Source organism: Pelodiscus sinensis, chromosome 15 (genome assembly GCF_049634645.1).
Source record: "Pelodiscus sinensis isolate JC-2024 chromosome 15, ASM4963464v1, whole genome shotgun sequence".
Taxonomy (NCBI): Eukaryota; Metazoa; Chordata; order Testudines; family Trionychidae; genus Pelodiscus; species Pelodiscus sinensis.
Genome location: NC_134725.1, coordinates 36,114,469 through 36,128,195, shown reverse-complemented (window position 1 = coordinate 36,128,195; position 13,727 = coordinate 36,114,469). Strand labels below are relative to the sequence as shown.

At 48.3% G+C, this 13,727-nt stretch overlaps 1 protein-coding gene across 3 annotated transcripts in view; it reads right to left on the bottom strand.

The window, feature by feature from the left end:
• Positions 1 to 13,727, bottom strand: part of WSCD2 (WSC domain containing 2) — a 229,759-nt gene that overhangs the window by 49,328 nt on the left and 166,704 nt on the right. For all 3 annotated transcript variants that reach the window (XM_075898761.1, XM_014572916.3, XM_075898762.1), the window contains exons 6-7: positions 7,160 to 7,334; positions 2,004 to 2,168 (exon numbers count right to left, since the gene is read on the bottom strand). In XM_075898761.1, the coding sequence (XP_075754876.1) occupies positions 2,004 to 2,168; positions 7,160 to 7,334 (340 nt within the window). The remainder of the gene's footprint in view (positions 1 to 2,003; positions 2,169 to 7,159; positions 7,335 to 13,727) is intronic.

Below are 13,727 nucleotides of genomic sequence, written 5' to 3'. Positions count from 1 at the left end.
CTGAGAACTGGAGGCACACCTGGGCCACTTCAGCTGAGTTTGTGCATATGAATGTCAGGGCCAACTTAGGGGTAGGAAGCCAGGCACTGGCTCAGCCCTGTGCCACGGGGGGGCCCCATGAAGTTATGTTGCTCAGGTCTGAGCTGCAGCCCTAGGCAGTGGAGCTTTGGCTTTGAGCCCTGGGTCCCAGCATATCTAACGCCAGTCCTGATTGGCAGACCCCTGATACCTGCTTGCAGCCCGCCAGAGAACCTTGGACTCCCGGGCTGAGAATCCTTGGGATATAGCATGTAGAATAGTATTCCCATGCCATTGTCTATCTGAAATGTTATCTTGTACTGACTTTGCAAGTGTGTTTTTGTTGTTTTGATTTTTTAATTTGGCCTGTTTCCAAGCAAATATCTAGATGAGGTGCTATATCCCCTGGAAGATCTCTGCATACCCCCAGAGGTATGTATATCTCTGAATGAGAACCACTGCTATAGACTATCCCCAGCATACATCAGTTTTGGGAAGAAGGGGTAAATCAGGAATAAATGCATTCACTTCAATGGAATTCTATCTACTGGACTGTCAATAAGTTTTCATAAGAATTTGTTTACTACTAAAGCATATTTCCTTTCCTTATAACAATAGTGTATTTTTAAATTGAAATCTCCTCCCTTATCTTTCTTCCGAAACCCTTAAAGTTATCCAGATTCTGTTGTTAGGACATTTTAAGTTCTAGTGATAGCAAAGCTGCCAGTGATGCCTGTGACCTTGCATTTTAATTATTTTCAATTAGCGTTAAATTGTTAAAGCTAAGAATGCAATAAATCAGATTTAGCTTTCAGGTTTGAGCCTTTAAGGTGGTTACAGACAACTTATGGCTGTGTCTACACCCAGAAGGTTTAGTGGCAAAAGTGCTATCAATGTGCAAAAGTCACTAAAAGTGAAATCCAGTCAAACTGGTTTTTCTGCTTTCCATTGTCCACATTTCATGGCCACATTGCTAGCTCCCAGTTGACAGCTAGAGCAAAGCATTGTGGGTAAGCAGTGCAGACAGAGCTGATCCCTGCACTTCTTGGGATTCCCTCATAGTTCTGTGAGCTCTCTGTGCTGAGGAGTGTCAAAGCAGCCCAGAAGACTCTCCAGCCCTCCCCACTGTGTTTCTAGCAGGGCAGAAAAGAAACATTCCAAGAATTTGCTCTTTGTTTGTATCCCAAATGGAGCAGCTCACTCTGCTGTCAGATACTTCTCGGAGCTTTGAAAGGGGAGGGTGCATGACTGCAGGGCAGCAGAGATCACAAAATACTGAGCAAAGCCTCAGGGCAGGCATTGCAGGATACTAGCGGAAGCCAGTTCTCTCGATAAAACAAACCACAGAGTTCACACTCGCTCTTTGTCAACAATAAAGGGAAGGGAAAGACAAAAGTGTCTCACAGGGTGAAAGGTTTTTATTGTCGAAACTGGGGGGGGTTTCTGGACAAAAGTCACATTGCAGTGTGAACGCCCTCACTGTTTTGTTGAAAAAAGGCAGGCTTTGGTGAAAAAACATGCCAGTGTAGACAAAACCTACGTTAGCAGAGGAGCTTGGGTGATGCTTTGAATGATAGAACCAAATTTTATTGAGAGGAAAATTATTAGTAAGCAAATAAGCATACAATTTCTACTTATACTATAGATGCCCTGCTAAACCAGTTATAACCAAAACATAACCACAACATCATAAAATTATAGAATCATAGGGTCGGAAGAGTCCTTAGAAGGTCATTGAGTTCAACCCCGTTGAGTGCTTTGGGCCAGACCAACACCTACTAAATCATCCCAGCCGGGACTTAAAAACCTCTAGGGATGGAGATTCTACCCCCTCCCTAAGGAACCCATCCCAGTGCTTCCTCACCCTCCTAGGAAAATAGCTTTTCCTAATATCCAACCTAGACCTCCCCCCACTGCAACTTGAGCCCATTGCTCCTAACAGCTTATTTAACCTAACAGCTTATAGGCCACATTCCCCCTCTTACCTTTGTTGTATAGAGAGCCATCAAAGTAATAGCTCCCAGTGTAGAAACCTGTTGCTAGCTCGATGAGATGACGTGCCCAAGTGTTGCCCGCCCCAGGAAAGCTTGCCAGAGCGATAATTTGTTTCGACCGGGTTGGTAAAAACCGTCTATCCATACAACGATTGTCTAGAAAGAGAATAAATGGAAGATATGTCAAGGTGCTGTACATAAGTGTCCAACACTAAAATAGGCAGGAGAAAGGTTTTCAGTTCTCAGGAGAGATGCAGGAAATGCTCATTTAGTGAACCATGTTCATAATGGCCACGGGGAGATTCTCTTTTTCTGCACCAGGAGCTGAAAGAGCCTAAGGCTTGGTGTATTGACTAACGCACCAGGTACCATGCCATCTCATCTCCTTTGTGTTGTCTCAAGGGTTATTAATGAAGTCTGGAGCCATGAGCAGCAGTCAAGAAATGGTTCTGTTACTTCGATGCTGCCTCCGCAGCCTCGTGTTTGTGTGTGATGTGTCCCAAGCTAAGCACTTTTCCGTCAGTTCCTGTGTCCACTGGGGCCTTTTCAGTGACATAGCGACTGGCTTGGCAGTTTCTGGTTCCACTTTGGCAGCAGGCCATATGAACCACATAGTTCCAGCAGTGAGAACAAGAAGAGAAAGCCAGGGGAAATCAGATGTACTGGCTATTATATAAAAAAGTGACTATGTTACCCATTCACTGCGGTTTTTGGGTCCCTGTTCCTTGACATTTTACAGACATTGTTCCTTCATGGACAATAGAAATCTGCAGCTGTGATGGCTGGCAGGATCCCAGCTATGCCTCCTTAGAAATGAGGACGTTTTAGACCATCCCTGACATTAATTGGGATGGGGAAGTGGGTTGGGATCTATGCATAGAAGGTGAGGGGAAGTTGTACAGGGATTGGAGGTTTGTTCTATTCATAGAGCGGGAGGGGAATTCGTGCAGGGATTGGGGTGATCCTGCTGGGGCCTTCCCTTGGATAGATTTCACTGTACAAACATGTAAGGAAATGATCATTTCCCAAAAGATCCCCAGCAGAGTTCAAAGTCCTGTGCCAAAGCCAGAACAGCCAATAGGAAGATACACAGATAGACCTGCCCCCCAAAAGGCAGTCAGTCAGGGCACACATATTGTGTGGCACAAGAATCTCTATAGCCAAGCCAGGCAAATTTTGACACTCCTGTTTGGCACAGATTTTTCTTCTGGTACCCAGTTCCGCAATCACATAGCGACCCCTTCTGAAGGCAGATGGACTGCAGCAAAGGACACCACATGTGCTAATAACAGTGCATCTGTTCTAGAATCAGAACTGGAAGGAACCTCGAGAGGTAAGTTCAGTCCCCTACACTCATGGCAGGACCAAACACCATCTAGACCACCCCTGACAGGTGTTTGTCTAACCTGCTCTGTAAAATCTCCAAGCATGGAGATTCCACAACCTCCCCAGGCAATTTATTCCAGTGTTTAACCACCCTGACAGTCAGGAAGTTTTTTCCTAATGTCCAACCTAAACCTCCCTTGCTGCCATTTAAGCCCATTGCTTCTTGTCCTATCCTCAGACTTACCTGCCTCCCAGAGAGCTCTGAAGTTTAATGGACAATTAATGTTTGCAGAGTGTAGTGAGTTCCTTGGATAGCTCCATGCTAAATGTTAATGGGAGACCTTCTACCCTTTTTATTTTCCAGCAAAAGCTAAAACTGCTTGAGAAAGTCCCTGCAGGAGCTTTTGTACAGAACAAAAGTAACCATGGTACAGAAAAAAAGAAAAAAAATGTTGGGTTACAGATGCCCTTCAAGCTTTTGCTTACTTTGGGCCCTAATGAAAACTATTAAAGAAGAATATCCTTGAATACACATCAGAGATTTCATTTTTATTTACTTAACTTTGTTGGAACAACCTTGGTGGAGCTGACCTTGAATGGGAGCTGGGGGAAGTCACTTGTAATGGAAAGCCCTTGAGTTTTCTGTTTAGGATTCTATCCTCTAATTTCCTGGACTGGATTTTCCTTTTCTCCTTTCTTGACCCACAGTCTGTTATCCTGCATTGTAACTGGATAAATCTACTCTTAGCACGGCCTCTGAGAACTCCTGAGAGTGCTCAGAAAACAAAGGCAAATCTCTCACTCGCTCACCAGAAGACAAGCGTATTCTTGCATTTCTCCGCTGAGCAATTTCATGTGTGTATCTACTTTGTGTTGCAACCAATAGTATGAGGGCAAGGTCACAAAATCAAAATGGTCTATGGAGGTTTGAGGATATTTCCTTCTATTTCAGTAACCTCCCCACCGCAACATTTTGCAAGCAATGATGTCTTCAAACATGATACCTCTGGGCTTTCCTCCTTCATTTGGGCCAAGTTTTCACAGGATAATAATGTTTTGTACTCATACAGGAATTTAAAAGTGCTTGGCAAGCATGGATCGATTAATAATACCTCATTGCCCCACGGGGAGGAATATTAGTGGAATTTTATGGTTGGGAAAACTGAGGCACAAAGCAATTAAGTGGCACCAATGGCCCATCAACAGCAGTGCCAGGAGCTGTACCCAGATGTGCTAATGCTCAGTCTTTGCTATTGTCACCAGACTAAGAACAAGAAAAAAGCAGATAGTTCTAGAAATCTAAAATTATTTTTGGTAAGCAAGGGAAGAACTGAAAAGCATTGCCAAATGCTGGGCCTGGAAGCATTCAGAGGGACCGATATGCAATGATCCCATATTATGAAAATCAGAACTGCCCAAACAAGAAAAAAATGCTGCAGGGAAAAGGAAACGAACAGCCTAGTTGGGACAGTGGGTGTTTCTTTGGAAAGGAGACCGGATTTGTTATATTTTGCTTTCAGGCAGTCTTGCTTGCTTCCCCCGAGGTCGCGTTGGACAGCAGGTGCATTGGGATGTCTGGAGAAGACCAGATTGGTTATTCTAGCCTGTCACTTATCCACGGTGACAAGGGGAGGGGGGAGAAAGAAAGAAGTCTGTGAAAGGCAGATGGCAAACTGTTATTTCCTGTGTCTGATCTAAGCAGTAATTAAAGTCGCATGTTCAAAGGAGGATTTATATCCTGGGAAATTGAAATAAATGGTCATTTTTAATGAACTCCAAATGGATATTTGGAAACTCGTGTTATTTTATCTAGGGGGACAGACTGCTCAGAGCTTCATGTATTCTAAGGCAAGTTTGGACACGAATGGAAAAGTTGAAATCTGCAGCAGAGGCATGTGTCCATCTGATCAGTTAGTGTGTCTTTCCTCCTCACACCGCTTACTCCCATGCCGGAGAAAGAAGGAAAGGAAAAGCTCCACAGGAAACACAGCTGGGGCAGGGGCACCTGCTCACAGTGTAATATTCAGAGTCACTGTACTCTGTGTCTGTGGATTAGGACCACTAAACAACAGAAATGGAGAATTCCTGCAGGAGCCCATCAGCGGCTAGTGCTGAGCCTTTGGGGGCCAATAGTCTAGTTCTATGGAGCCCAGGTGCCAGGCTGAATGTAAACGCACAAAGTCCTGGGGTCTCACTGAAGGTGGCCTCCATCCGGTGATCTTCCCATCCTAGGAGGGTCTCAGAGAGCTGGAGAACCAATGTCCCAAGAATTTGCAACACCTGGGTCTAGCAGGCAATGCTCCAAGCCCGCTTGAATGGTGCTTGTTGCCCTTTGCTGGGGATCAGCACATCAAAACATCCCCCTGGCTGACTCTGAAAGGAAGTGAACAGTCTCTGGGGCCTGGTCTACACTAACGACTTGAGATTCGTTAATTATGTTGCTGGACTCGAAGTATCTGAAATGGTGCCTTTGTGCTGCCCAAACAGCGCACAAGCTCCCGTCGACTTTCCTTACTCCTCATGAGGAGCAGGGCCGATTAGGGAGCCCTCTTTGCTAGACTCACTCATTCAAATCCCAGAAGATCGGCTGCGGCAGCATCCATCTTCCGCAAAGTGTAGACAAGCCCCGTCCGAGCATTCCCGCTAGGACATGAGCCCTTTGTAGGAAAGGCTGCTGTGGACATGCATCATGCTGCTTTTCCAATCAGCCCATTCCCCCAGAGGTGCACTGACAGACAGGAGGGGGGTAATGGGGGGCCACTAAGGATCAGCATGCAGCTAGGCAGGGGGGTGTCTGAAGTCCTAGTCTTAGGATTCTGAGCACACGTCTTTGAGAGGCAGAGAAGGAATGGCCCTATTCTCAGTGGAGCAGACTTGCTGAAGATGGGGGGTGGGGGAGGCAAAACAGGCAGTTGTTGTAGGGCCTGGTCTCCAGCCTCAGTGGCAATCAAAGCCCTGGTCCCTTTAGAATTGCTGCAGGCTCTGCAAAGCCCCACACAGCATGCTCCAGCTGACTCTGAGGGCCTGCAGGGTGAAGGGGTGCCACACCACCTGGGTGGCACGGAGGGCTGGCTGTCCTTGCCCTGCCCCATCTGCCCAAGGCCCTGCCCCTTTCATGAGCTCAGAGCTGGTCCCACCACCACCCCTGTGGTGGAAAGGGTGAGCCCATCCCTGCGTTGTAGAGATAGCATGTCTCTGGGTAGCCACCTGGCTCTGCTAAGAAGCTGTGAAAGGGGGCATCCCAAGCGAGCAGCTGAGCTCAGCATGCACCGCTCTCCAGGCCCTGTGCCGGGTGGAAGACACCAAGGGTACGTCTACACAGCAACATTATTTTGAACTAACTAGCATTAGTTCGAAATAACTTCATCTGCATCCACACAGCCGGCAGTTATTTCGAAATTATGTTGAAATACTGTGAAGCTGGAGGACTTCTTACTCCGACTCCTGTAACCCTCATTGTAGGAGGAGTAAGGGAAGTCAGAGGAAGAATGCTCTGTTTTGAAATAAGTGCCGTGTAGATGCTCCCTAGTTCAAAATAAGCTATTTCAAAATGACATATGCAATTGATGTAGCTCAATTTGCGTAGCTTATTTCCAGTTAACCCTTGTGGTGTGGATGCACCCCGAGCAGCAATAACTATCCAGCATTAGCCAAACTCCGGTTAAGCAGCCATGCTCTGGGGTTCCTGGGGTCTCTGCTCTTGCTGAAAGAGGTGAGGTAGAGACTTCTCCCGCTGCCTCCCCAGCAGCCACATGTCAAAGCCATGAGGAGAAAAGAGCCCCATGGGAGGTGGAGGCAGCAGCCGGCGCAGCTCTCCGTACCTTGCACTTGCGTCTGGTACACGATGAAGTACTCGGCAGTCCCGCAGCTCTCGAACTCCTCACCGCCGCACTTCTGGGCACACAGCTGCTCATCCTCACGCTCGTGCAGGGGGAAGAGACTGGTGGGGAAGCCGCAGTGGCAGGAGACTCCCCCCAGGGCTGCCAGTGGGTATTCCTGTGGCAAGCAAGGGACAGAGCCGCTCAGCATGAGCAACCTGGGATGGGCAGCCCGTGGCTACCTGCTGCCACTCATGCCCACCTGCTTCCTGATGGTTACCAGCTCACACGCAGGGCCCATTTCTGCTGCCATCAGCATCCATAGCATAAGAATGTAAGAACAGCCACACTGGGACACACCAAAGGTCCTTCTAGCCCAGTGTCCTATCTGCCCACAGTGGTGAATGCCAGGTGTCCCAAAGAGAAAGAACAGAACAGGGAATCCTCACGTGATCCCTCCCTGTCACCCATTTCCACCCTCTGACAAACAGAGGCTAGGGACACCATTCCTACCCTTCTTGGCTAATAGCCACTGATGGATCTAACCTCCATGAATGCATCTAGCTCTTTGCTATAGTCTTGACATTCACAACCTCTTCTGGCAAGGAGTTCCACAGATTGATGGTACACACTGTGAAAAAAACTTCCTTTTGTTTGTTTTAAACCTGCTACCTACTAATTTCATGTGAGTGACTCCTAGCTCTTGTGTGATGAGAAGGAGTAAATGACACTTCCTTATTTCCTTTCTTGACACCCGTCCTGATTTTACAGACCTCTCTCATAGCCCCCCTGAGCTCCCATCCTTCTCAGGGGCAACATACTTAGGCCCTAATTTAATGTGGGTGAATGGCTGAGTACAGGGACCTTGGAAGGTGTTTTCTTTAGTTCTCCTGGGTTATCAGAGAGTCAGTCCACATGGCAGCTGGGGGTCAGCCTCCCATGCCCAGATCAACTTGCACTAGCTCAGCTAAAACCAGCAGTGTCACAGCCCAAGCTCAGATCTAACTAACTGTGGGGGGGCCTGAGTGTGGGTGGCTAACCCAAGCTGCTCCAGAGCCCACCTAGGTAGTTTTAAGAAACTAGGGCGAACTTGCCCAGCCAGGCTGGGAGGCTGGCTGACAGCCCTGGAGGCTGGAGTCTCTTGGCAGCCACTTTGGGAGCTGAGGTTTGCCACAGCTATCCCTTCCCTCCAGGTAAAACAGGAATAATCATGGTGCCAAGTCACAAGACTTGGGAGAAGCATTTCCATCTTCCTTGCCAGAGACTGTTTGCATCAGGAGCTGCAAAATGGCTGGGAATGGCAAGAGTGACTGCTGCAAAAGCACACCCCTCGGGACTGGCTTGCGCTAAGGCCCTGATTCTGCATGGTGACCTGCACAGGCAGACAGTTCTCTGCCTATCCATGGACTCCATAGCACCTCACAATCTTTCATGCCTGCTACTGTCCCCATTGTACAGATGAAAACAGAGGCACAGAGAGGACAGAGCTCTTCTTCAGGACTGGAACAGGGTTTAAAAAAGAGCTCCATAAGTTCATGGAGGGTGGGTCCATCAATGGCTATTGGCCAGAATGGGTAGGAAAGGTGCCCCTAGCCTCTGTTTGTCTGGAAATGGGTGACAGGGGAAGGATCACATGTGAGGATTACCCGTTCTGTTCCCTCCCTCTGGGGCACTGGGTTAGATGGACCTTTGCTCTGATCCAGTATGGCCGTTCTTATATTCTTACAGCCTAGCTGCACAAAAGGAGTTGGGCACTGCAATTTTGGTACCACTACAATGTACAACTCACCCCTCACCCTCTTTCTCTCTCTCTCTCATACATACACACACACACACTGACCCTCTAGGCAACTACATTTCGATGGTACAAGGTCTATAGGCACTTTTGTTAGTGGCTCTGGATGGGTCTTAGGACACCCCCTCTCCTGGGCATCTCCCATTGGCTACCTTGATACACAGCCCTCTCTTGGGCATCTTCTATTGGCTACCTCAGCACACACCCCTCTTCCGGTCATCTCCTATTGGCTAAGGTGGTGCACACCCCTCTCCTAGGGATCTCCCATTGGCTACCTTGGCACGCACCTCTCTTCTGGGCATCTCCCATGAGTCTAGCTGTATCTCCGTGCAATGTGCTGGCTTTTGTAAATTGCATTCTGCTGCAAAATAGGCACCTTTTTGTCCTGATTCACCATCTAAGGGATTTGAGTGGCTCACTCAGACTTTGTGGATGTCAGAGCTTCCCTTGGGACTTAAGTAGGTGCCTAAACATTGCATGCCCTGATGCTGAGCATTGCACCACCTGTTTCCATGGTATGTAAGAGCAAGAGCAGGAATGAGGCTGTCAAAGCTCACTTCTAATCTCAGCTCTACCACTCAGTCCATCACCCCTCTGTTTCAGCAGCCTCATAATACAGAGCCCCATGTCACTAATTTGGTGCAGGGCACACAGCGGCTTTGTAAATGAAATGTGTTCTGTGGGCCAAATCCTTCTGTCAGGTGCATTACTGCAAACTGGTAGTATCTCCTTGTGTAACCATTCCTGGAGTCCTGCCCTGTGAAGGGCTAGGTGTTATTTCTCCTTGCCAGCCAGCCGCAATGCTGCATTGCTAGCAACAGCAGCTTGCCTTTGGCAGAAATAAAGCCTACCAGATTTCTAGTATTTCCAGCACCTCCTCGCCCAGCTGTAGCCCCTACCTTCCAAGCGCTGGGCTGAAAATTTCCAAGCTATTTGCTAGTGCAGGGGGCGATATATCTGGAGCTATGATACTCCTCTTAGAATCACGGCCTAATGGTTCTCCTGTAATTTGTGAGTTTGTCATCCAGCGTAAGGTTACTAAAAGCCCATAGACTGCATCTTCTGTGACCTCATTTGGATTTTAAAGTGCAGAGTTATGGGGGAACATTTGGAGACTGACAGGCAATTTAACACCCAGGGCTGTGGCGATGCTGGGTTAATCAAGGGGCTCAGAGCTCAGGATTTTATTTACACCTCCGAGAGCCAAGCTCTCAGGGGAGCGAGAACAAAGCAGGGCTGAGGTGTGGAGCCACTGCTCGTGTTTATGCAATGTGACAGAGTGCAGGGAACCTGGCAGCTTTTAATGGGGCTCCTTGTCTGTCAAGCAGTAGGGGGAGCTTGCTCAGTGGGGTGTGTATGGAGACACAGCCAGGGAAAGCTGTTGCATCTAGATAAATTGTTCTCAAATCCCTTTCTTAGCCATCCATTTGCCAGGCATCTGCGCGACCTCCCTCTACAGCACTGAAACGTGACAGCAGGGAGATGTCCGGGGACAGCAGGTGCAGGATGGGAGGCCTGATTATATGACAGCTATTTAAGCATATGCCTGGGCATCCTCAGAGCTGATAGGGACTGAGTCCCAGGACAGTTGTCATCGCCAGACAATGGAGGTTCATTAGTTCGTACAGAGCCATACATACACAGCTTAGTATCAGCACTTCCCTCGTCCTCCTCGCAAGCAGCCTCTCCGCCAGGGGCAGGAGAGGGGGCGGTGCAGGAGTGGGGTTGCCAACTTTCCCCGATCAGATGGCCCATTGCTACCTTTACCATAAGGAGGGATAGCTCAGTGGTTTGAGCATTGCCTGGTTAAACCCAGGGTTGTGAGTTCAATCCTTGGGGAGGCCATTTGGGGCAAAAATTTGTCAGGGATGGCACTTGGTCCTGCTGTGAGGGTAGGAGACTGGACTTGATGACCTTGCAAGGTCCCCTTCCTGCTCTAGGAGATAGGTAATCGCCATTAATTTAAATGGTGCCCAGTCAGGGAGAGCTGGCAGCACAGGAGCAGGGCCAGGAGTGAAGCATGGGCTAGAGGAGCAACAAGTGGCTATGCAGCTAGCTGGAGAGAAGTGGCACTTTAAGCACCACAGCTGCACCCCTGCTCTGTGAGTCTTCAGGCCTGTGAACACCTTTTAGTGAGTGGGGGCTGGAGGCTCACTGCTGGAGCCATGGCACTGAACCTGTGTGGGTAGGGGAGAGTGAGGGGCAGCTGGAGCACACAGGTAGCAGAGTTCTACAGGACACCATGAAATGTGGGGCAATTTGGTGCCCCAACTTTCATGCTGCCTTACATGGCTGTGTGTTTTGTGTCTGGGTAGAGACAACCCTGCGTTCGTAACAGCATTTTGCAAGGCACTCCCCATGTGAAGCTCACTATGTTGGGAGTGGCTTTGTAGCCCCATGTGACACTTGTAAGCTATAGGGATTGTTTGCTGAGTAACTTGCTGCTGCCAGACAATTCAACCTATTTGAGTAACATCTGCAGTTACATTAGACATTGTAAGAATGAACAATCTTGGTGCTTCAGGACAGAAAACGGTGACCAGAGCTGGGGCCAGGAAGGAAATTATCTTCTGCCATCCCTATAAATCTACAGTGTCCTCTAATGCATTCTACATTTTCCAGTGTTGTGGCCAGACTTCTAGACATCAATGTACTGCAGGAGGTGAGACATGAATTTGTTATTTTGGGTCATAGAGCCACCAGCAAGTTTGTTGGCTTATTTAATTGCTTTCATTCTTTTAATTGACAGTCAAACTGAATAGATTAAACACCAGTAAAAATCTCACCATACATGTTAACATTTGCGTATTCTGGTATAGCAAAAGTCTGGCACAGAAGAGGCCCTATGGACTCATCTGTGTTGATTAAAGCATGAGATCAGGAGCTGACCTTGTAAGTGGCTGGCATAACCTTGCTGCTTTCCCACTCAGCTGTTACACTGCTCAGCAAGATACTAGACTGATGTGCAGTTTAGGTCAGAGACACCTCACTCAGGTCCAAATCTCAGCTGGTGTAAACGGGGCAGGTGGGGGGGGGGGTAGTCCCTTTGACACCAAGGGAGCAACATTGAAATAGAAGTGACCACAGAAGCAGAGATGGGACTTAGCCCAACTTATCCCACAGATGCAAGTCCAACCACTTTGCCCATGCACGAGCAAGTTGCTGTGCAATTCACAACAGTGTGCACAGCTTGGGAAAAGGCCCGGACAGTGTGGCAGGGAGCAGCCTACGTAGCCTATGCAGCCACTGCCCATGTACATGATTGCAGGGCATCAGGAGAAAGAAAACAAGTGTTCCTCTAGCTCCATGCCTTCCCCTCTTACTCAGTAGCCGATTGTCCTGAGAAATGGGCTTGCTGTGGGCAACCATACAGAAATCTCCTTTGTGCAGAGCTGAGGTGCAGCACCAGGCCGAAAGGCCACCACACCGATGTTCTTAGTACCCAGGTCACCCCATGTAGCATCTGGGGGACCTTTCTTCTTCTGCCACCAAGCCCAGTTACTCTAATAAGTCAACTGCCTTGATTAAATAAGACACAACAAGGATGAAATTGGGCCCCAGTCACCAGTGTGACCAAAGTCATGATGTCTTAATGGCTCTTGGGTCCTGGCTGGCTCACGGTCACCTGATAGCTCCTAGGCAGTGTACGTCCCAACAGTTCATGGCCTAGAGAAGGGGACATCCAGGGTCATCAACCCCACCCTCGCACATGGCCCCTTGTGGGCTGTGTCAGCAGAAGGGCCCTGGACTGGAGAAAAAGCTGTATGACTCTTCCAGGGACTGCATGAAACTCTGGGACCATTCATAACCTCCCCACCCCACCCCGCAAAGTTAAGCAAAGCTGCAACTTGTTCTCTGGAAGGTCCTGTAACCCACCCTCCTCTCTTGGGGTCTCTATGGCCAGATCCCATTTTTGATTCACAAGCCCTTCTTTTCTTTCCGCTAGAGCTTCCTTCTCTTCTCCAGGCACGGCCCCCTCCCCCTTCCCACGATTTATCTGGCCCACTCTTCCCCACATATCAGTCCCATCTCTCTCCCACTTCAGCCTCCCACACTTCTCAGCTGTGTCTAGACTGACAAGTTTTTCCGCAAAATCATCTGCTTTTGCGGAAAAACTTGCCAGCTGTCTACACTGGCTGCTTGAATTTCCAGTGTTTTTCCGGAAATATTATGCTGCTCCCATTCGGGTAAAAGTCTTTTTCCAAAAAACTTTTGCGCAAAAGGGCCAGTGTAGACAGCAAGTACTGTTTTCCGCAAAAAAGCCCCAATCGCGAAAATGGCAATCAGGGCTTTTTTGCGGAAAACCGCGTCTAGATAGACCACGGATGCTTTTCCGCAAAAAGTGCTTTTGCGGAAAAGCTTCCTGCCAATCTAGACGCGCTTTTCCAAAAATGCTTTTAACAGAAAACTTTTCCGTTAAAAGCATTTTCGGAAAATCATGCCATTGTAGAGGTAGCCCTCCAGAATCATTAGTGTCCCTACTCTCTTCCCTGGCTGCTTTCCTGGTAGTAGGCTGGAAACCCACATTCTTCCTGTTCTGTGAAGAGAAACTTGCCCATCAACCTTAAGAACACGGGTTAGAGCTGCCTCCAACCCAGACCTTCAGTGGAGTGATGGTCATCACAGCAGCTAAATATCTGTCCTGACATTTTACAGTGGGAAGTAGTCAGAACGAGCGGAGTCAAATCTTGACTCAACCAAGCCAACAGTATACAAATCTTCTGTAAAGCTCATGTAGATTTGTACAAGTAAAGCTACTACTAAGGGATAAAACTC